Below are 25035 nucleotides of genomic sequence, written 5' to 3'. Positions count from 1 at the left end.
GTCAATTCCATATGCAAGACTGCATATGAGGAAACTTCCGTGGTACTTAAAAAGTCTCTGGTGTCAACATTCTAAGGACCTGGAAACAATGATTCCTATCATTCCTTGCCTAAGGACAGAGTTCCTTTGGTTGGCAGAGGCCTGCTACCAAAACAAGGGACTCCCTTTCACTCAACCCCTCACTGGCCAAACCGTGACAACAGACTCATCAGACTATGCATAAGGGGCTCACATAGCAGGCAAATGCATTCAAGACAAATGGATCCCAGAACAAATTCCCCTGCATATCAATCAGAAAGAAATGTTAGCTATACAGAATGCACTGACAGCCTTCAAATACCTTATCTTTCCAGGACAACTCTTGATAAAGACAGACAACACCACAGTTATGTGGTACACAAACAAGCAGGGGGGAACTCATTCCTACCCACTCTGCAGGTTAGCTATGGCTTTGTGGAACATAGCCTTGAGCAATCAGGTGCATCAACAAGCTCAATTCCTGCCAGGCAAACTAAATTCACTGGCAGATGACTTAAGCAGAAATCTAATGGACCCACACGAGTGGAAACTGGAACCCATATCATTCAAACTTCTGATCCACAGGTGGGGGGTACCAGAGGTGGACCTCTTTGCCTCCCCCAGAGCCATCAACTGAGCAAATTTTGCACCAGAACTCCCACAGCAAAGCATGGAAAGTGGATGCCCTGTCCTTTACATGGGAAAACCTCTCAATCTATTTTTTTCCACTCTGCCCCTCCTCTCGAAAGTACTACTCAAGGTCAAACAGGACAAGCCAAGGACAATCCTTATTGCACCAGACTTGGCCACACCAGCACTGATACACACTTTTATGTAGTCTGACAGTAGTGCCACCCTGACACTTGCCTCAGACCCCTTCCTTGCTGTCACAGCAGGAGGGCCAGTTTTTGCATCCTCAGCTGCAAACCCTAAACCTAGCAGCCTGGCTCATCCCCTGAATACATCACCAGCAACCCTCGGCAAACAGGTGCTGGATGTCATATTTGAGGCTGGGAGGCCTAGCACTAGGAAATCATTCAGAAAAGTGGAAAAGATACTGTTCTTGGAGACAGTCTCAGGGCAAGGACACAACCGTGCCCACCTTACCTCAAAGCCTAGATTATTTAGCAGAACTGCTCCACAAAGGCCTATCCTTCTCTTCAATTAAGATTCGAGGCTTGAACTCCCTAATCTACTCAAACTCCAAGAGCTTACTATAGTGCACAAGACTCTATACCAACCTAGCAAAACCCCAATACTTTCCAGTCTCATTACACCTTACACTAACCTGAGACACCTGCGCTCTTCTAACAAACCTCTGATCCATACTACTAAAACTAACAATTTAGCAGGTGATTGCTTGTTCTCCAATGCTGTTGGAAAAATATGGAATAAGCTTCCATCTGAGATCTCATCTGTCACATCACTCCCTCTGTTTAAAAAGAATCTAAAACTTTATCTCAATAAACACTGGATTTGCTCCTGTACTAACCCAGTCTAACCCTCTCCTCTTTTCTTTTTCTTATTTCTTTCTCACTTCTTCTCTATTCTTTTTCTTCCTCATATCTCTAATACCTTTCCCTTTTCACCTCAATGCATTTTTTTTATCAATTTTTGTTAAATTTCATTGTAATTAATAATATGTTTGTCACAATAATACTTGTTTTGTAATTTTGTAATTAATACTGGAGCTTTTCTCCCCGGGCCTCTACTGAAAATGGACATATATCCAGCTAGACTAGCCCAGTCAACAAATGTAAAATAAATAAAAATAAATTCTTGCCTCTGCTATCTCAGCACATTACAATACTGAGCCACCCCTCTTCTCTCACGCTATGGTCAAAACAGTTCCTGAGAGGAGCTAACAACTTGAGAACCCCGAGGAGAGCTCCCACTCCAGCCTGGGACCTTTTCTTTGTACTAGAAAAGCTCTCACACACACACACACCCCTTGAGCCTGCTGCTACAGCTGAGTTAAAATTCCTCACTTGGAAAACAGCCTTACTTCTAGCCATCACTTCAGCAAGAAGAGTGTCTGAGTTGCAGGCCCTTATGGCTGTGGAACCCTTCATCATCTTCCATGCAGACAGGGTTTCCCTCAGGACTAACCCGTCACTTATGCCCAAGGTGGTATCCAGTGTGGCTTTAAACCAATCCATCCATTTATCAACCTTTTTCCCTATTCCTCAGAGTAAATGAGAAAGGATCCTGCACTCCTTAGACGTGCACAGGCACCTTAGGTTCTACCTTGAGAGGACTAAACCTTTCCAAAATTCTGACCAGCTGCTAGTCAGCTTTGCTACAGGGGCAGAGGGCAAGGCCATTTCAAAGCAAACCATTTCCAAATGGATAGCACACTGCAGCCATTTTTGCTGCAAACACCATGGAAAACCTATCCCTCAGGGAATCAGAACCCATTCCACTAGGGCTACGTCAACCTCTACAGCATTTCTCAGGGATGTCTCTACCAGGGACATCCTGGAAGCTGCATCCTGGAGTTCTGTACGCACCTTCACCAAGCATTACCACTTGCCTATCTTTTCTAAATCCAGAGTTGGATTTGCTACAGCAGTCTTACAAGGCCTGCTAGCCAGCCCTAATACTTCTTGACTGCCTCCACCCTTCCTCAGCTTTGGGAATCTACCCAAGTGTGATGACTGCAACAGTGAAACACGAAGAACATAGTACAGTTGTGTACACTTACCATAAATGTAGATGTTCGAGTGTATTCACTGTTGCAGTCCTGGTTACCCTCCCACCAGCCCCCTGACTTTTCTATACATTCTACCTATCCTCTTTTTTGGCCATATTTTATGGCAATGGTATTTACTTTTTGCTGTAGATGTTCCATACCATGTAATTGCTTCCTTTTTTGGGGCTCCTGACATCTGGTTCAAGAAAAACTGATGTAATGACATCGGCTGCATGTTTTATACTGCTGATGACCTGACGTCATGGAAGAAGTGACAGCATCTGATGCAGAAATCCCAAGACTCTGGTATTCGGGCCGGCTGAGGGACTACCTACAGGCAGATAACCCAAGTGTGATGACTGCAACAGTGAATACACTTGAACGTCAACATTTATGGTAAGTGCACACAACTGTACTTTCAAGGTTTGAGCCTTGGTTTTATTTCTCTTCTCTTTTCCTTTTGTATTTTAAGACCTTTAAGGCAGCAGACTTTATCTGGGCTACTAGGATTGGACTAGGGCATTGTGGGTAGAGGGAAGAGCTTTACAGTTGAACCCGAAAGTCTGTGAAATGTGGCATAGTCCGATCTGAGGTTGGATCCATAACCCATGCATTGAGGAGGAATGAAAGTGGACAACACTGATGCATAAATGTCCTTCAAGGATGCATCTGCAGTCATAACAAATGGGTTGTCCTGTCGTCAGGCAGCCCTTCGGTCGGCCGGATTCCAAAGTCTGGGTCTGGCCTCGGCTGGTGTCGCACTTCACCCGACGTCATCTCTGCTGGTCTTCGGGTATAAAGGCATCAGCCGACGCCATTTTCCTCAGTCTTTCTTGCGCGTGGCCAAGCAGAAGCTGTTCGCAAGTGCCGGTCGGTCAGATCCAGAGATTACTACTACCGAATACTACTTGAAGACTTCTAAAAGCTAAGTACCCGTTGGGGACTCTTTCTTGCCTCAGCCGATGTCAGAAAAAGTAAATAACTGTTTAACTTGTGGGAAACAAATACCTCATAAAGATTTCCACTCTTACTGCTTACCTTGTTTAGGCCCAGACCACGACGTAGCAGCCTGTTCAGCCTGTGCTTCCTTCAACCGACGAACGCTTAGACGTCGGTCGGAGTTTGCTGAACAGTTTTTCGGCTCAGATTTTGCGTACATAATGCCGTCGGATCCTCCGACTACTCAAATTGTTAAAAAACGCAAAGAAAAAGACCGACACTCGCGGTCCGCGGTTTCGGCCGAAACCACGGTTAAGCAAACCGCGAGTGTCTCGGTTTCGGCCGAAACCGAACAAACGGGTCAATCTTCAGCCGAATCCATGGCTACTACCGAGGCTCCTGCTACCCTAGTTGAATCGGCCTCTGAAGTTTTGCCTACTAATGTGGTTCCTAGTGAATTATCAGACACCATCCCTTTGGATGTCTCTACCCCAGCACGTGCTGCTGCTAGGCCTCCTGCAGCCATGTCTATTAAGGCCTTTGCCTGGGCTAAAGCAGCCAAAACTGCTAAATCAGTGCCTGTTAAGCCCCCCTCACACAGGCCCAGTTCCAGTTCACAAATGCTTACTCTGGCAGAGGATCTCATCGCTTTAATTAGGGGGTCCCAATCTCACCCAGACAGGGCCTCTCAGCCTCCAGAAAAGAGACCTAGACCAGAGCCCCCAGAGCCAGTGTCCTCTGATGATTCTTCGGATGACTCAGACATTACAGACCATCCAGAGGCTCCTTTTTCTACTTATGAAGATTCCGATGCTGAAGAATCTATTCCATCTGCCTCTCCACCAGAGGAATTTTCCTTTGGAGAAACCTTACATGCCATGAGAGAACAATTCCAATGGCAGGGACAAGATTTCTCAGATTCAAGAAAAAGGCTTAGGACCTTTCTAAACTTACCACAACATAGGCCCTTAGCTATACCTCCAGTCCTGCCTGTTGTGGATGATGCATTTAATGATGTTTGCACTGCTCCTGATACTTTACCTCCAGCCCCTGCCAAACCTGATAGGTTTTACAGGGTACCAGACACTCATCACCACCTATACAAGGCCCCACTTGCAGATCCTGAGACTATCTCCCAGGGGCCTAAGGCAGTAGCTTCGACCTCAGCAAAAAACCCTCTCCCTTCTGAAAGGGAATCCAGGTACTTAGAGAGATGGGGGAAAAAAGTTTACACCTCTGCTACTCTCTCAGCTAGAGCTTTGAACTGTCAGTTTCATATGATCCAATACCAAGAGTTTATGCTTGATCAGTTAACTAAGAAACTGTCCTCTGATGACTCCTTAGATAAGAAATATGTTTTAGAAATGGTGAATAGCATTCAGCAGGTTAGTAACCATTCTTTAAAATGTGGCTATGATGCACTGGAGGCTTCATTTAGATCAGCCATGACTGGCACAGTTATAAGAAGGCATGCATGGTTGAAAGAACAGGTCTTGCCGGATCATGTTAAAGCAAAGCTGTTAGATGCTCCTATGGATAAGGCCAGTCTATTTGGTACTCCTGCTCAGCAAGTAATGAAGAAAATGGAAGAGAAGGCAAAATCTGTACAAACAGTTAAGGATTTCTTACAGGTTCAGACCCAAGGTTTAGCAGGAACTGGCCTTCCAAAAATTGGTCCTTTCCAGACTCCTCAAAATCTCAGAGAGGCAGGAATAGACGTTCCAGAGGCAGAAATCAATCCAGAGGAGGTGCCTACAGAGGACGCCAGTGGCAAGGCAATAACCAGCGAGGCACAGACACAACCACTGCCACTGCAACAGGACAATCACAGTGACTTGGCTCTGACACGGCCTACCAGGGAACAAATAGCAGCACCTTTAGGCGGAAAGTTAGCCTTATTTTCAAAAAATTGGCACTATATCACAAAAGACAAGTGGATTTTGCAAACCATAGACCAAGGCTACAGGTTTCACTTCCACACCTTACCAGTAAAAAGAGGAATACCAAACCTACCTCCAAATCAAAAAACAGAAGCTCTAAAGCAGATAGCTCAATTGACAAAGATGAGAGCTGTGGAAAGAGTACCACTAACAGAACAGGGCAAAGGATTTTACTCCAGACTCTTCCTAGTACCAAGAAAAGAGAAAAGTTGGAGACCTATTCTCGACCTGTCCGTCTTAAACACATTCATCATTGTCCCAAAATTCAAAATGCTGACCCTACAGCAACTTCTTCCCATGCTGGGCAAGGAGTGTTGGCTGGTAACTCTAGATCTCAAGGAGGCATACCTGCACGTCCCCATACGACCAAATTACAGAAGATACCACAGATTTCTTGCAGGATCAGAGCATTATCAATTCTCAGCATTGCCCTTTGGCTTATCTACTGCGCCCAGAGTATTCACAAAATGCCTGGCATCAGTAATCGCTCATTGCAGGCTACAGGGAATCCAAATTTATCCATACCTGGACGACTGCCTGATACAAGCGGACAACCAAAGCAAGCTGACAAAAGACTTACAAAGAGTCATTTGCTTACTACAAGCCCTGGGATACACAGTCAATTTAAAAAAGTCAAGACTGATACCATCCCAAACAAGAACATTCTTGGGTGCGGAATTGGACACAGTAAAACAGATGGCATTCCTAACTGCAGAAAAACAAGAACAATTCCCTCTTTACTTCTTGGCATTAACAAAGCAGAACAAACTAACAGCAAGAAAAGTACTGCAGGCCTTGGGCTTCATGGCATCATGCATAATCCTGGTCCCCCATGCCAGACTGCATATGAGAAAGCTGCAGTGGTACCTAAAGAATTTATGGTCTCAACACAGGCACAGCTTAGAAACCGAAATCCCACTAATCCCATGCCTGAAACAAGAGTTCCTATGGTGGGCTCAAGCATGCCAGTCAAACCCAGGCTTGCCCCTCCACAACTTTCAAGCAAGCCAAACCATCACAACGGACGCCTCAGACCTAGGCTGGGGGGCACACATGTTGGACAAATGCATACAAGGATTATGGACTCCAGACCAGCTGCACCTGCACATAAATCAAAAAGAAATGCTGGCAGTAAAACTAGCAATCCAGAATTTCAGACCATTCCTCAAAGAAGGCCATTTAATGATAGACAGACAACACCACAGTCATGTGGTACATCAACAAACAGGGAGGCACTCATTCATACCCCCTATGCAGAATGACTCTGGACCTTTGGAATATGGCTCTGAGCTACAACATCCAGTTACAGGCAATATTTGTACCGGGAAAAGAAAACACCCTAGCAGACATGTTAAGCAGAACTACCTCGGATGCTCACGAATGGATGCTACACCCGGACATCTTCAAGGCCTTCACAAAGAAATGGGGAATGCCACAAATAGACCTATTCGCATCCCCACTCAATCACCAGCTCAAGAAATTCTGCACAAGGACATACCACCCACTTGCATGGAAGGTGGACTCTCTATCCTTCAGTTGGAAAGGCCTGACAGCATATGCATTTCCACCTCTTCCTTTGATGCACAAGGTACTACTGAAAATCAAAGAGGAACGTCCAAGGATAATTCTGATAGCTCCGAATTGGCCAAGACAACACTGGTATCCATTGCTGAGGAGCATGTCTCGGGGGAGAATGTGGACACTACCCCTGATGCCTTTGATGTTAACTCAGAACAACTACAACATCATGCATCCAAACCTAAAAACTCTGCAACTGACTGCCTGGAACATCACATAACAGCAACTAACCCAGACTTATCCCAAAGGGTTAAAGACATTATCCTTGAAGCCCGCAGACCTTCAACAAGAAGGAACTATGCAGGAAAATGGAAAAGGTTTGTCATTTGGAGTACTGAAAGAGGAAAAGATGTGTCGAACATAGATATTGCTAACATCCTGGAGTACTTGGCAGAGCTTCTCCATACAGGCCTGTCCTATTCCTCCATCAAGATACATGCATCAGCTATTTCTGCAGAATACAGCTCTTCTCACATCCTCTACTCAGGCAGTTCCTCAGAGGAATCAAGAATGTAAAACCTCCTAGGAAACCACCATTACCAGCATGGGACTTGAACTTTGTGCTAGAAAAATTGACACTCCTCCATTTGAACCAGCAGCAACAGCAGATCTTCAACACCTATCATGGAAAACTGCTTTCCTACTGGCAATTACTTCAGCAAGGAGGGTTTCGGAACTACAGGCCTTAATGGCAGTACAACCCTTCCTAATCTTCCATCAAGATAGTGTCCATGAGAACTAATCCTACATTTATGCCTAAGGTGGTATCCAGAGTGTCTCTAAACCAGGCAATCCACCTACCTACCTTCTTTCCCAATCCACAGAACAGGGGGGAAAGACTGCTGCATACCTTGGATGTACATAGACAGTTACGCTACTACCTGGACAGAACCAAAGGTAACAGAAAAACTGACCAGCTTTTAGTAGCCTATGCAACAGGAAGGGAAGGAAAAGCAATTTCCAAACAGACAATCTCCAAATGGATAGGAAATTGCATAAGATTCTGTTACTCCTACCATGGAAAACCAATTCCACAGAACATAAGACCTCACTCTACAAGGGCTACAGCCACTACCACAGCTTTCTTACGAGGAGTGGCAACCAAGGACATTATTGAGGCGGCTACTTGGACCTCCGTGCATACATTTGCCAAGCATTATAACTTACCTCTATACTCTAGATCCCGAGCAGGGTTTGCCACTGCTGTATTGCAAGGGATCCTAACTACACCATAATTCTTCTTCCTCCTCCCCTAGTTTGGCTATGGTATTCTACCCAGTTGTTATGACTGCAGATGCATCCTTGAAGGACATAGTACAGTTTTGTACCTACCATAAATGTAGATGTCCGAACAGGATAGCATCTGCAGTCAGGATTACCCACCCTCCTTCCCCTCTGTGGTACTCCTAGGGTATTTACCCTCCTAATAGCTAGCTTGGGGGGGGGGTCTCTTATGGTGTATTTGTTTGTATATATGTACATACATGCTTATTTTTTATGTTTGCCTTCTACTTTTTTGGAAACATTGGCATTTATCCAAAATTTAGCTTTCCAAGAGGGCAACTGGCATCTGGGGCAAGAAACACTGAGGAAAATGGCGTCGGCTGATGCCTTTATACCCGAAGACCAGCAGAGATGACGTCGGGTGAAGTGCGACACCAGCCGAGGCCAGACCCAGACTTTGGAATCCGGCCGACCGAAGGGCTGCCTGACGACAGGACAACCCATTTGTTATGACTGCAGATGCTATCCTGTTCAGACATCTACATTTATGGTAGGTACAAAACTGTAATTTATGGTGAGTACATAACTTTTTAATTTATCCTTAGTGCTCCCTTTTGGCCTTTATGGTTCCCCCTACCACTGGCCTCATCTGAAGCACCCTGTTGAATGCTAGATCTCATCCTGGATCTCCTTTCTCACCCATCCAGTACACTGCTTTTGAACATTCAACCCATAAAATTACCCACTTGTTTTTTCCACTTCCAGTGATGTCTTGGTAGTCCAGGCTTTCCTCCCAAGTTGTTCATATACATCCTAACATCATCTCAGAAATGACCTACCAGAAAGATTTATGATGGCAAATGGAAAAGGTTCTCTATTTGGGCCTTCCAGAGAAATTTATACCGCCTTTTTGTCTCCCCTTCCAGCAGTCTTAGATTTTCTAGCTTCTTTTTCGTAATGGGACTAGCTACTCTGCTGTCAAAATCCAGTTAGCTGCCATCTCAATTTAGCTTCTCTCTCAAGTTTTTGCATTGAAGAAAATAAGTCCCCTATTTGCCTGTCTGATTACTTACATCCTTTTTAAGAGGTATTTCCTTCTCATCCACCATTTAGAGTTCCCACTTATCCTTGGGACGTTATTTTTATACTTCAAGACCAGACAAGATGTTTCAACATGGAAAACATTGATTTAGTTGCAGTTACGTCTGCCAGAAGGATATCGGCGTTCCAAGCTCTTTGAGGCAAGTTACCATGCATTATTTTTTCACAAGGACAGGGTTTCCATGTGAACCAGTCCTTTCTTCTTACCCAGTGTAGCTACCAGCACTACTATAAACTGGACCATTAGTCTCACTGTTCTCCTTTACTGGAAAATTTAGGAAAGAAAATACATGCTGCATTTGTCAGATGTCCAATATCTGCATATTTACTTTTTCTATACTTAGACATTCGAAAGTCTGATCAGCTTTTTTTTGTCCTTTTCAGCAACCAAACTAGGTCATATGCAGTTCCTAAGGTTACCTTATCCAGGGTAGTTATCTGTTTGCATTACAGGTTTACAAAGAAAAGGGATCATCCGTATCCAGGACCATTAGATCTCACTCCATTAGATCTGTGGTGACTTCTACTGCTCTCTTTTCAGGAGCCTCTGTTAATGATATTTGTGCAGCTGCCATTTAGTTTTAATATTTATACCTTCATGTTCATACTTTCATTTCCCATTATAAATTGGATTTACTTTCTAAAGATAAAGCAGCCTTTGGTTTAGCTGTCCATTGGAATATTCTTCCATGAGGCAACCCAAAAATTTCATTTGTTTGAGACTGTGTCCCATCTGTCGAGCAATAGATGGAAGACTGTGTCCCATCTGTTGAGCAATAGATGGAAGAAAGAACATCTGGTAAGAAGGTTATGTACTTACCACAGTGATAGCTCTGTGTTTTCTGCTACTGACCTTCCTCAGTTATCCTCCCACCTTTCTCTCCTGCCTGGTTATGGAATTCTTTGCTCCTTTACCTCTGGTATGACAACTGACCTTGCTGTAAGCTCTTCAGCTGCTCTTTTACCTCCAAGATTATCTTATTAGCTTTTTGCCTCTCTCTGGGTTACCTGTTTTGGTATAATTACAGTGAAGTTATGCATTTCATTTTTTTAAACTCTGTCTGAGGTAATGTTAGAGTTTGCAGAGAGTTTTGGGTAAGGGGAGGAGCCAGAGCTTTGGATCAAAAGTCTTGAGTGGCCCAAGTCAGATCAGAGAGCATATCCAAAGATTTATCTGGTAAAGGCTGGAAGCAGACAACACAGATCTATCATTATGGTAAATACATAACTTTAGTTTTCATAAAGAAATTGGAGAAGGACAAGTGAAAATACTTCTCATGACCACCTTTTGTCAGACTGAATCTAAAGTCTGCTGAGCTTGGTAAGGACAAAGGTGTCCCTGTTGCTTCACTGTGTGGATCTCTCAACTCAGAACAAGGGGGCACTTGTACAGCACAGTCTAAGAAATGTAAAGCTGACAGCTTTGATGCAGCTGTCATTCCTTTCAGGCACATATTTTCTGAGGATGAGCTGTTCGTTCTGATGAAAGGCTAGGAAGCAAAGACCAGGAAATTTTACCTAGATAAGAGATTCTTTTGGTACCGAAGAGGAGATCAGGATGCAGACATAATAGCTGCTAGTGTGCATGTCAGATCTGAACAAAACGGTTGTTTTATACCCTAGTCGAGGTAAATACTTCAGCCATCTTAGCTTGTTTGCTGTGGGATCCTGTTACTTGCTGACAGCAAAGCAGTTTAAGGGAGTGCTGTGTTTGAGACAGTCAGAGAAAGAATACTCCACATCTCATCTACATTTTAGAGATACTTTTCTTGCCCTGCCTGGCAAATGAGGAATCAAGGAATTAATTGGTTGATGAACAGCACCACCCTTACTTTTTTGGATGTGTTTTTGTAACACAGGAGAGTTTTTTTTTTTCTAAAACTGCTTTGCAGTAAGGCAACAGGAGTGTCCTTTGTTTCACTATTTGAGCAAATCTTGTGTATTTATACTGTTTGCCCACATAACTAAACTTTGTAATATTAGAGACTCATTCTGCTTACTAGACCCTGTTTGCACACATTCTGAAACTGCTGTCAAAGTACTACTTGAACATTCTGAATCTGTTATTCTAACAGAGCTCAACTGTAGCAGCATGCCATAAGAGGTTTGTACCCAAGAAAATTAGTTTTGAGTTAAGTAATGTTTCCATTTAATCATAGAGTATTTTTATAATCCGAGAGAAAATAATAGTGCTGATGTAAGCAGGAGGCCAGCTGCATTGCATAGAGGGGTGGAACCCACACTGTGTCATAGAAGACCCAGCTTTCAAGTTTCAGGCCTGATCACTGGGATATCTAATGCAGAAGCGTCTTAAACTGCTGATTTTCCGTGTTCTTTCTTGGGGTTGGGGTTGAGAAGGCTGTGGATATTTTGGCATTGTTGAAACACCCTGTATCTAAGGCTGTGGGTGAGACTTCTGCAGTTTTGTATTTCACAGATTGAAGGAGCAAACAAAGAAACCAGGCTTAAACCTTCATTGTGTGCTGTCTCACCTGGAATTATGGCTGTTCTCACACCAACTTTTTGTTCCTTTGCATAACAAAAAAATCCTTCCTGACTTGTATGATATCAGCTCTGACTTTTTATAAAGGAACGACCTTGACTTTTTGCAGATAAATGATAGAAAGTCAATAGTACAAATAAAAGTCTGAAAGTAATAAAATGACATCAAGTTGTATTTTATTTGAATGTGTATTGTCTGAAGAATTCAAACAAGTTGTGATGCATTTTCTTTGTCATTGCAGTTCTTCTCTGGATCTAGATGAACCACTAGCCAGGTATATTTTTCTATTTGATTTGAAAGTATTTTTTTATGGACTGCTCACTGGCTCTTTGGAAGGCTAGGTGTATATTTTCTTTCTCTTTCTTGGAACTAAAACTCTTTATATAGTTTGTAAATGAAAGTCGCCAGACACAAAAATCAGACAATGGGCAGTGTGGTATTTTAGTATTTGATTCAGTAATATTTTTCTGTTTCATTATGTTTGTGCATTTAAATAACAGCTACATCAGAAACTGGAAATAACACATTTTTTACCATATCCTGATCTTTTTCTGGATTACTGATTTCCCTTTGTCACTCCCAAGTGGTTATTTTCCAGTTTGTTGTACCCAAAAGCATAATGGGGGAATGTCATGCTTGATGGATTTTTTTGTAGTCCTTTTTAATCTGTATAATAAAAATGACTTGGGGGAGTTGTCTATCACAGGAAACTACCACATTAACAATATGCATCTAAGATTTGACCCAGTTGTTTGGAATTTGGGAACTTATGGGGACAGTGGCCTAACTTTTGACCAACACGTGTTCGTTGTAAAAAAAAAAAAAAAAAAGTTATTTCGTATTGCACAGCTTATAAACAAAGGGATTGTTTCCAGATCTAGGGATGTCATTACCCCCCCCCCCCTTTACTCAGCCCTCATCAGGCCCGTTATTGAATATAATGCCCCCTTTTGCATACATCTGTCCAGATAGATGCAGCAACTGGAACACCCACAAAGATACCTTACAAAGAGGATACAAGGCCTAAACAACAATGTCCTGCAGGGACCAAATCAAAGCCCTTTCACTGTACTCAGTATCCTACAGACTGCTGAGAGGTGACCTTTGTCTGGTATGCAAGGCATCCTTTGGCCCAGTATTGATGGATTTACTGTACATCAGCAAGTCAAATGGCATCAGAAATAACCCGATCTAGGGATCTAAACCTATTTTGAAACATTAATAGAGAAGTTTGGAGGGACAGGTGCATCTCAGAAGATACCGCTACTCTGAAACAGATTTGCTATCCACATAAAACAAAGTTCATCCCTGTCCATATTCAAGTGCAACTTGGATCTATGGATGGGAAACAGAAAATTTGCTCCAAGACTAACCACTTGTACTAATAGGTTCTTAGTTTAGTACTAGGTTAACTGCTCTTGTGGGCCATTTGAAACCTAGCCAATTAACCTATGTGAGAATCAACCCATGCACCTTGTGTCTGTAAGGCAATATCTTAACTGTTATGCCAATCTAATGGACATATGTAGCTTTTAAATGCTTTCTTCAATGCATGGGTCCTCTCAAATTATCTATGGTATTATCCCAGTTATTAAGGGTAATATATAATTACCAATCGTGGGAGAAGAGTAAGGCTGATCTCTAACCAAATGGAATAGGTTAACTCGAGCATAAAAAATTGAAACTGGCTAGACTTAAAATGGCCCTCAAGGTCATCTAGTCTAGTATTTGCCTATAAACTTAATGATATTTTATAGAAAGACTGTGTACTCTAATGAGAAGAACATTTATTTTGATAGTGTCCGTTTGCTGACTTACAGTGAAAGTAAACTGTCTTTGGTAGGAGTGTTCTAATTTGTTGATTATAGTGATATCTTTTGGTCAGTGGCTGCCTCTTGTACATCATTTTAAGTTGCATTTAAGCACTAAACTTAAAAGAATAACTGTTTTTCCCCAGAATTAACTGTAGCTCTATCTTCAAAGCCATATTTTCTGGGTGGTGTGTAAAGTGCGTCTGTCTTCTAGTTCACATTTAGTCATCACACAGATTGCAGTCTTTGTCCAGGTTTACACACACTTTACTGATGATGAAGCTGCAATCATTGGCCTTTTTAATTACCTTAACTCTTAAAAGATTTTGGCTTAGTTGATGCCACAGAAGAAGAGACACATACTGAATGGCAGAAAGTGAGCTATCACAAAGTCAGACTTGTATATAAAAACGATGTAAGCCAAATATCAGTGGGAGGGCTACTTCAAGAATGAGACAGAAAAAAAAGCTGACTAAAGGAAAAGCGTTTTATGGTGTGAAGGTCTTGATACTTTTTGAAGAACTCCCAGGTAAATATGATGCACTGGTTAAAAATGATGCAGTTATGCATGTATTTCAGTAACCTGATGTCCTTCTATTCACTTGCTGCAGTATTCATATCCTGAGGGATCTATCGACAAAAGGGTACGTGGTACGTCACACGTAGGCCATAAAAGCAACATATGTACATACCATCCTTAGAACTTTTCTGACACGAGTTAGAACACCATTCCTGATCATTTCAGTGACTGCAACTTCAGATTTTTTCAGATAAGCGCCCTGCTGGGGAATTTTTTCTCTTTACTACTGTTTTGGTTATGTCATCCAAGAAGGACAAGTGCCATTGTGTAAGACAAATTCTGCATAAGGGCAGTTATCTACAGTGTCTCTTTTGTTTAGGGTCTAGCCATGACCATAAGTCCTGTAGCATTTCCCAGTCCTTCGTACCCAAGACCCTTAGAAGCAGGCTCTTTTCTCTTGCTATCTAGTTAGAGAACCAACAGGTTAAGTTGTTAGCTAAGGGTATGAAAGGTACCTCGGGTCTGACGTTGAGCCTGTGAAGCAGAAGGCCAAGAAACCTAGGCCTGCAGCTTCCGCTGCACCTCCATCATCAGATGTATTTCCCGAGGTGTTAGTCACCTTGAAGGCACATTCGATTTCAGGTACGGATACACAGGCCGAGCCACCTTGACTTCAGCTGCTAGCATGTCTTTGGAGGAAGAATAGACATCCTGTCAGGATGTCACAGGGAAACTTAGGCTCGTTATTACGGAGGGTCCTGGGGGGGTACCACAAACTCTAGTGAGAAGAAGAAATTGAGTCAGATGCTTTTGAATGGAGGCCTTCATTAGGTCCTCCAGCATTGCATAAAATTGTTTCCCCTGCCAAGAAAAAACAAAAAAAAATCCAGCATTTGTCCCCCCTTATAGAGGCCCAAACAGATTGCCAGGCTTTTCTCAAAGCTCGTTTCAGGCTTTCATATGGCACTCAAGCTGCAACCTTCTCTGTCTGGTCCTACTCCTTCTCCCCTTCCTTCTCAGAAAAGGATTAGGGACAGTGATTTCTCTGATTATTTTTCCTCTGAAGAGGAATCCTTGGATTACTTAACACACAGTCCCTGTCCTCAAGAATATGGTTCCCATACGATGGAGTTAGTTGGTGCTGATTCCACTATGGAAGAGATTTCATTTGATGAAACTCTTTCTGAAAATGGGAGAACACTTTAAGTGGGACACCTCCCAAATTTCTGATGTTCAGAAAAGATACTATCAACTTCTGCAAGTTGATCTTCCTAGCCTCTCTGCAGTTCCAGCAGTGCATCCTGCATTTCTGGATGCCTTTCATAATGCTTCCCAGACCCCAGATTCCCAAGCCCCCAGCTCCAAAGAAGACGGATGACTTCTGCGAGGTCCCTGAGGATTGTAAGTTCCTCTTGTTAGAGTAGTAAATAAAAAACATTAAAAATGTACCTTCTTTGCCTTCAGTCAGGAATAACACTTCAGGATGTGCAAACAGAAATTGTATTTTTGACAGTGCTGGGAGACCATTTTCATAAAAGGTGTAAGCCAGTCTCTCTGAAAAAGTAAACTGCATCTTTTATACATTTACTTGTCATTTTAAATCATGCAAGATGCTGATATAATATTTTTAACAAATTAATGACTTTAGAAATATCATTCCTTGTGATTCTTGCCTTGGACTTCACGTGAACTCCATATTTTACATGACCCACCTGCTCCAAGGATCTTGTTTTCTGACCTTAGATATTTCAGACTTTCCCTAGCAACAACATACTCCTACCCTGGAGGAGTCAGGCTAACAAATTCCTTTTACACTATTTAACATGCCTCTGCTCCTTCAACACTTAGTTTTCCCTGTTGCATATTTAAAGAATGCAAGTGAAACACAGCAGTAACTTCAGCTTATGAAACTGTATTTTTCCACAGTCCTGCATACAAATTGTATTTGCTTTTTAACAATTATATTATAGAATCATTAATGAAACTGAAATTAATATACATTTTAATAAACTGATCTTGTCCCGTAACAGTTCTTTGACACTATTAGTGTCATACAATACATGTAGTTATATTTTTATTTTTTTTTACTTATTAAAATAAGCTTCAGCATCATAGTATTCTTTTTCTGCTACGATAGAATTTTCATAATCAGGTATGTGCAGTGGCATTTTATGTGCCGGCGAGGTTAAACATTTTGTAATTACAGCCTTCAAAATCGAAAATATTAAAATAATCAAAAATATACAATACCCTGGACTATACTAATTCCCAGGTTACCAAAAACTCTGCCCAGCCATCCAAAAAGTGTCCATTGTTTTTATGTGCTGTTCAAATCCTTGGCCCTTTGCTGCATGAAATTTGTCAGTTTTTCCTGTTCATTATGATAGTCACTAATATATGAAAAGCAACGATTCCCTATGAGGGCGCATGACCCCCCCCCCCCCATTTTGCGGCAAGCATTATAACTAGTGCCAGTTGATTTTGTAATACCACAGTTCACATTTCAGTCATTTCTCAATTTGCCATCCTGATGTGATGTGAAGTTCCGTTGACTACCTCCTGAAGAATTTTGAGAAAGCATGGTGATTTCAAGCATTGTCCTTTGCACTCAATACCCAGGATTAAAGAATGAAAATACTTGCTCTGCCCAGTGGATTCCTCGCTTATTTTTCTGTCTACCTGCTGGAGGATTTTGAAAATGCTGAATAGCAGGGGTAGTATAGCCCACAAAGCAACATCTAGACCAGTTTGTAGGAAACCAGGGGTAGGCATGATTACCACAGATGTAGTAACGGTCCTATATCATACCCATGCCACACCCCCAGTCATAGCTTTACAAGTGCAGAGAGTCTAACATGCTTTCATGCATGGTGTCATTACATTTGCTGGTTTCTGCCGGTACAGTCCCATTTCTGGCATAACATGTGTCCCCATGATGTATGGTTGCAAGTTGAAGAGAGACAACCTTCAAGAAATCAGTCACATTATGCCAAGTTAGACTGATGTCACTAAGATCTTTTTCAGATGACACCTGTGATGCAGGGATGGGAATCATAGTAATCCCTGCCTTTGAATGATGAGAGGTATATGTGAACATACCTAACAGGTTGTTGCATTTAAGTCTATAGTATATTGCCGAAGAACCAGCAAGAAACTGTTTTCTCTTGACCAGTTTATAAAAGGAAGCAGCAGGAAAAACAAAGCAAGGGTACCTGTTGTCACCGGACTCATCATGGACTGCTACTGAAGTTGACTTCCTTCACTGGGCAGATGATTAGTCTGTTGCATCTTGATCTCCCTCTGTTGGCTGCAATGATTCGTCTGGATTACCCACAGGTTTTCTTGCAGTGAGACAAATGGATTCATGGTGGAAGTCCTGCACATCAAACCGCAGTCAGGGTTAACAGCACCTGGTTGAAAATTTTGATGCAAATCCAATCACCCAGCTGCAGTTGATGACGGGGCTGGTCAGGAGGATGGGGGAGTGCTGCTTTTACTGTTCAATGATATTGCTGTAAAATACAAACAAGTTTGCAACTGTAGGAAATCATAGCATCATCTGACAGTTACATTTGCATTTTCCACTGGAGGGGTAACTGGAAGGGCCATGGGTCTCCCCATTAATATTTCACACGGACTCAACTTCCTGGTGGCATTCAGTGAGGCCCTCATGTTTATTAATGCTAAGGGGAGGGCCTTGGGCCACTTTTAAGTGCATTTCAGCACAAATCTTTGAAATTTTATTTTTAGGGGTGGTCTTTACCCTTTTTACTAATCCAGATGACTGTGAATGGTTGGGACACTGAAGACTCAACTTAGTTTTAAAAATTTTGCAAAGCTCTTTCATTAATGAATTATTAAAATGTGTTCCCTGATCACTATTGATAGTACACGGTATACCAAAATGAGGCATGTAGTCATACTTAATAAATTGTAAACAGTTAGTCCTAGGCATCTGGATGAAATCCAGCTGTATGTTAACAAAAGGTCCCCAGGGTGGTGGTAAACGCACAGTCTTAATGTTTGCGTTTTTACTAGCATTATACTCTTGACATATAGCACAATTATTTACATACTGAAGTATCAAAGAGGAGACATGAAGGGCATACCAACTTCGGGTAATCTGGTTAATTAAAGCTGTCTTCCTGTATGGGCTGGTAGATATGTCCGTACTGGGTAAGGTAGCAAAGAGACAGGCGCCACCATTTGGCCATCTGGATGTTGCCATAAGCCACTGGCGGATTTAATGCATCCATCCTTAAGCCATTTCTGAACTTATTTATTTATTGCAGTTGGTTTACCAGGATAGTCCATTGGGCCACAAGGAACCCGTTTTCAATGGAGTCCTGGGGAGAAAAGCTCCAAAAATACATTTTACATACCTACAAACATATATTCACACATACACTCAAAGGTTAACAATAAGGTAAAAAAGCAAAAATGTACAGCTAGATACAGTGTGCAAAAAATGTAATAATATTAATTTGTACAGACATATCCATTTATACATAGTAGTTAGGAAAAACTTAGTCACTAGAAAGTTAGAGATTCAGTGAGATGATGAAGTGGTGGAAGAAGAGAATCATTGGACTTACCTAATAATTTCTATAGAAATTTAGGTATAGCAAGATGTAGCAGAGTATGGAGGGAGATAGAGGAGAAGAGTAGGTTATGTAGGGTGGGAGCAGGAGAATTCCCACTGAGATGCTAGGTATGTATAGAGAGATTTTTTGAAAGCAGAGTGATTAGAGGTGGTACGTATGAGTGAAGGAAGGGAGTTCCAGATGCGAGCTAGGGTGAAAGATAGAAAGTTTTTGCCTGGGAGATATGTTGGTTTATGGACTTTGAGTAGGTTTTGATTGTTTGATCTTAATACTCTATTGGGTAGATGCATATTAAATGCAGAAGAAAGGGAAGGACAGAGGGAGGGGTTGAGAATAAGCTTGTGGGCTAGAGTTAGCTGAGTGTGTAAGTGAGTTGATTGGGAAGTTCTAGCCATTTTAGTTTATGGAGGGAAAAGCAGTGGTGAGTGGAAGATTTGTGGCTGGTGGCGAATTTTGCAATTTTGTTGTAACAACAGGAAAGTTGTTTTTTGAGAGAGGATTGAAGATTAGTTAGGAGTGGGACGCCATAGAGGAGGGAGGGGATAAGGAAGGATGAAGCAAGTGTTATTTTGGTAGCAGAGGTAAGGTAGGCATTTTGTCTATAAAGCATACCAAGTTTTTGGTGGAGTTTTTTGATGTTTTTTTGTAGGTGGGAGGTAAATTTAAGTTGGCTGTCAATTAGTACTCCAAGTAGCTTGGTTATGCTTATGAACTTTTCCGTGTGATGCTTCAGCTTGAAAGACAGACAACTTTTCACAGTCAAACACATCCTTACTGTTGGAGTTTGTCATAGTTAACATGCACAGATCTTTTACAACAGTCTTCCACTACTTGTTTAGCAACTCGGTCTTGTCAGATTATTGCCCTTTGTTACAACATTTATGCCTTTTTGATGGGCACAACATTTGAGTATAGATACCCTCTTGGGTAGCAAAAGTGCATCTAACAATGATTTTATGATCCCTGAATTTTTAATTTGATTTCCCGAAGAGGTCAAAACCCCTCTCTGTTTTTTAAAGTTGTCCAAAATCATGTATCACCCCAAAAGCATAACAGCTGTCTGTAAAAATATTGGCCACCTTGTCTTTTGGTAACTCTCAGGCTTTTTGCAGCGCCACTAATTCAGCTATTTGAGCAAAATTAACACCCTCTAATCTTTGTTCCAATAATGTTGTATTTTCGGTGCAAATGGATATTCCTGCAATCAGTTGTCCCCTTTGATTTCTTCCCCAGAAGACGTCCATGAACAGATTCATTTCAGCATTTGGGTATAGGAATAGGAGAAAGCAAGATAGTTAGTCACACACACACAACCATGCTCTTTACCAACCTCAGTAGTAGGCAACAGAGATGCAGGATTTAGAACAGAACAGCGGATCAGAGAAATATGAGAGAGAAGTGCAAGTTCATATTTAGTTAGACATGCAGTCAAGAGTGGTTGAGTTTTTATTTTAAGCAAAGATGATACAGAATGTGGGACAACTACTGTAAGATCATGCCCAAGCACCAGCGATTGTGCAAGATTAACTAAAATGGCAGCAGCAGCAGCAACTGCCCTTAAACAGGGTGGAAATCTTTTTGCAACAGAATCAAGTGCTGTGCTGTAATAAGTTAATGGAGGATAGCTGTCCCCATTTTTCTGTGCAAGCACTCCCTGTGCAAATCCATTTCTTTATGACAAAATAATAAAAGCCATTTGTCATAGTTTGGTAACCCTAAAGCTGGAGCAGTCGCTAAAGCTGGTTTTAAATTCTGAAATTAATTTTCCTCTTCATTATCCCAAGGGAGAGGTTCCGGTGTATCCTGCTTTAAAAGATTTGTCAAAGGTTTAGCAATTTCTGCATTGTTAGGAATCCCCCTGTCTGCAGTATCCTGTCATACCTAGGAAAGATCTAAGCTGTTGCCGAGTAGTCAGATGTGTGGGGCCTTGGATATTGCATCAATACGAGATGGTAACACCTGCCTGCTTCCCTGAGATATTAAATGGCCAAGATAAACGTATCTGAGGTGACCACAGTTGTAGTTTCTCTTTCGACACCTTGTATCCCTTTTCTGCAAGGATAGTCAGAAGGTGCAAGGTGTCCTGCTGAAACTGCTGTAAGGAATTTCGTACTATTAATAAATCATCTACATATTGTACTAACACAGACCCACCCAGAAATGTTACATTTTCCAAATCTTTTTTTCAGAATTTGAGAAAATAATGAAGGAGATTCAGTATATCCTTCTGGCAACCGTGTCCAGCTATATTGCTGTCCCTGATAAGTAAAAGCAAGTAGAAACTGGCTTTCAGGGTATAGAAAAGAATGCTGAACATAAATCTGTTATGGAAAAGTAGCTAGCTCTAGAGGTGGTATGCAACTCAGTATTGTTGCTGGATTTGGAACAACAGGAAAAGTAGGCAGTACTGCATTACTTACAGCCCTTAAATCTTTTACAAATCTAGAAGTATCCTTTCCTGGCTTTTTCACAGGGAGAGTAAGAGTATTACAGGGACTTTTAGCTGGTATTATTCCTTGCTCTATTAGAGACCGAATTACAGGTTTGATTCCCTGCTCTGCTTTTAGCTTTAGTGGATACTGTGGAACTCTAGGAAGAGATTTTGATGGGTTTAGTTTTATTTTTACTGGTTCTGCTGATTTCAGTATACCTACTTCATTTGCGTGTTTAGCCCAAAAGTTGGCATCTACCTATATGTTTCCAACAGGCTGTTCCTCAGCTTCTTTCGGAACTCCCGGGTACACCCCTTTTGGGGTAGAGTAATTAGTACAACCCAACTTGCATAACAAATCTCACCCTAGTAGATTTACTGGTGCAGTAGTGCTCAGAAGGAAAGAATGCCTTTCTTTGATCGAACCTAAGGAAATAGGGGTAGGTTCTGAGATAGGATACGTAACAGTAGCATGTGTTACTCTAACTGCCTTTAATTTATGCTTTGCTACTGGTATTTGACTATTTTAAGTAATTTTTAACACAGACCTAGTGGCTTCAGTGACTACCAGAAGTGGGATTTTCTTTGAATGTATTTCTACCTTAACATAAAGTCCATTTTGATCTATTGGCAGTAGAGGATTAAGATTTATTTTTGTTTTATTTCCCTGACCTAGTCAGTATGGTACTTCCTGACTCCTTCCAATGTGAGGAGGTGGTGGGGGAAAAACTGCATTATAATTTGGGTGTCATTCCGTCCAGTATCTTGGACTCTCTGCATTCGCCTGTGTGGGCATTTTCCGTTCCAGTGTCCTGCTACTGCACAATTGAAGCAAGCTGTGTCCGATGAAACAGGAGGGGGGACTTGCCAGCTCATTGTTGCCACCCAGCTGCATTTTGTTCCCCCTTGGCCAGCACTTTTACTAAATCCTCTAGCAATTCCTCTACCCCTTCCCCTGCTTCTACCGCGACTCCTCGGGTTTTCCAGCTGCATGATTTGTAAAGTTAACAGCTTATCCTCAGTATCCTTCCTCCATTTTTCCTGATACTCTGTACAATTATTTGCAGCATTTAATAAAGACTCTAAGCACTTTCCTGTCAGTCTGTGAGCACTTGCTTTATTTGATTTTGTACAGGGGCTTGCAAACCCTGCACAAAAGCTGCTGCAGGAGCTGACTTAGCTTGCTCTTCTATGTCTGGTATTCCTGAATGTCTAGCAAATACTGTTTTGTGGCGACTTAAATAGTCTGCAGGGGCTTCCCCTTTATTTTGTTTACATACCTGTATTTTAGACCAGTCAGTCCTAACTTGACACATGTCAGTAATTTTCTTTAACAATGCTGTCCATTTATCTGTTAATGCATTCACTGTGAGAGTAAAATTCATTATCTCAGCCTTTTCCAGTAACTGCTTCCTTATTTCATCTGAATTAACTACTCTAAGCAGCTGATTTAAATCTGTCAAAGTAGGATTGTAACATTCTGTTATAGTTTTTAATTCCTCTCTAAACTTTAATGGATCTTCCCTAATATTTGGAAAACTTTTAGACATAGTATGCAAATCAGCAGGGATCCAAGGACGATGAACAAGCTCTCTATTATTAGCCCCCAGAATTTCCCTGAGAGGTGCCAAAAGATCCCCTCCAGAGGCCATGATCTGTTGTACCCTGTCATGTGAGCGTGTGTGAGCTACAGGAGTACCAAATACTAATGCCCTTGTTGGAGAAGTAGAATCTAGTTGAGAAGGATAGGAAGAACACCCCTTGACTGCAGATGACTGTTCAAAAGATGAAGCTTGAACAGGGGAGCTAGTCTTGAGATGTAACAGTGTCATGCTGATTGGGTTTCCAGTGGACAGTTGACTGAAAGGTAGGGGTCTCAGAAACCGCAGAATGTTGTACAGGAGGTACCTGCACCAGTGCATATGGGGGTGGGGGTGCAGTAACTGCTGGAGGATTAATCATCCTCTTCAGAAGTTTCTGCCTTTTGGCCTTCCTCTGTTTGTTCCAAACCTGCTAAGACAGGATAAAAGGGATTTCTTTTTACTGGTCTGTACTGCCTTTTTAACCTCTCTTACCTGTTGCAACAATTTTTATTAGCATCCTGCAACCCTCTTAATGCTGACTCCTTTTCCCTTGTAAGTGCTTCAGTGTACCAAGAATAAAATATTGCCATTTGTTCCTCACTTATTTTGCTTTTCTTTTCTTCCAAAATACCTTTCAGTGTCATCAATCTAATCCTGTCATACATTCCTTTTAATGGAAATACCCCACCAGAACAATTCTTAGTAAACTGAAACCAGTCAGGCAAATACAACTTTTCCTTTCCATAATTATGATGCATAAAATATGCTGGTGTTCCCTTTTCAGGGATTTGATCTTGCATGCTTATCTTTGTTGTTTTGTTTAAAAAAATGTTCAGCTTACCTTACAGATCCTGGCAGTTCAGAGAACAGAAAATAACTAGAGCAAGCCACACACCATACAGGGAGGGGAAGGGTAGGAAGTCTGTCATCATGCAGTGACAGAGGAGAGGTTTCATTCAGCCTTTTCCCATAGCACCCCCTTGATTTCGTCCCAGCGCGAGCTCAAAAGTTACATCTCCAGCATTGCAGTTGGGATAATGGGGTGGATAGGTACTGTCCAGAACTGACCACTGTTTCGGACCATCTGAGGATACTTCCACACAACCAGACCTATGTCCCAGCATGCTATGGGCTCATGAATTGGTTTTAACAGTACCTGCTCTACGTCCCAACATGCTGTAGGCTTATGAACTGGTTTTGACAGCGCATATTCTACATCCCAATATGCTGTAGGTTTATGAACTTGCTTTAACTTTAACTTTTTTTCCCCTCCCATTCATACATACATTAACACAGAAAAATTCTCATACCTCTTACTTTTCAGTTCCGAGGGTACTGCCCTTGACACAAGGTGCCTCCTTGTGTTAATTTGTCCTTTGCTGTATTTGCACATGCATTTAATAACCTGTTTTCATTTCCTGTGGGGTCCTGCCACTAGCAACAGATTTCATGTGAGGTCTTCCCACTGTTACTTTGTATACCTTACAAACAACTCCGTCATTTAACAAAAGTACAGCTATTCGCTCATACATTTTGCTAAAATTGTCTAAAAGAGAATAACCACAAACCTACCCTTTTTCCCTTACAAAACAGTTCCCCTGCCAAGGCTATTATGTTTGCGCACCCTGAAAAGCTGCACATCTGAGTCTCTGGCTGTTCCATACAAAGCAGTGTGAATTCACCGAAAGTCTGTGATGGGCCCTATTCCAGTATTGCTTTGCAGCAATACCAAAGTTCAGCTCTGGAGAACGGCACCAAAATGTTAGAGTAATAAATAAATAACATTAAGAATTTACCTTATTTGCTTTCAGTCAGGAATAACACCTCAGGATGTGCAAACAGAAATTTTATTTTTAACGGCACGTAAACCAGTCTCTCTGAACAAAGGAAACTGCATCTTTTAAACATTTATTCATCGATTTAACCATGCAAGATGCTGATGTAATAATATTTTTAACAAATTAATGACTTTAGAAATGTTTTCATTGCTCGTGATTCTCGCCTTGGACTTCATGTGAACACCTTCTTTTACAATGACATGACCCACCTGCTCCAAGAATCTTGTTTTCTGACCTTGGATATTTCATACAT

General features: G+C 41.7%; 1 protein-coding gene across 5 annotated transcripts in view; it reads left to right on the top strand.

The window, feature by feature from the left end:
- LOC122809699 (zinc finger CCCH domain-containing protein 13-like) overlaps window positions 1–25035 on the top strand; it is a 1891555-nt gene that overhangs the window by 1670041 nt on the left and 196479 nt on the right. For all 5 annotated transcript variants that reach the window (XM_044081418.1, XM_044081393.1, XM_044081403.1 and 2 more), the window contains one exon: window positions 12237–12269. In XM_044081418.1, the coding sequence (XP_043937353.1) occupies window positions 12237–12269 (33 nt within the window). The remainder of the gene's footprint in view (window positions 1–12236; window positions 12270–25035) is intronic.

This window comes from Protopterus annectens, chromosome 1.part1 (assembly GCF_019279795.1).
Source record: "Protopterus annectens isolate FY-2018-M chromosome 1.part1, PAN1.0, whole genome shotgun sequence".
NCBI lineage: Eukaryota > Metazoa > Chordata > Ceratodontiformes > Protopteridae > Protopterus > Protopterus annectens.
This window is presented reverse-complemented; position numbering and strand designations above follow the sequence as displayed.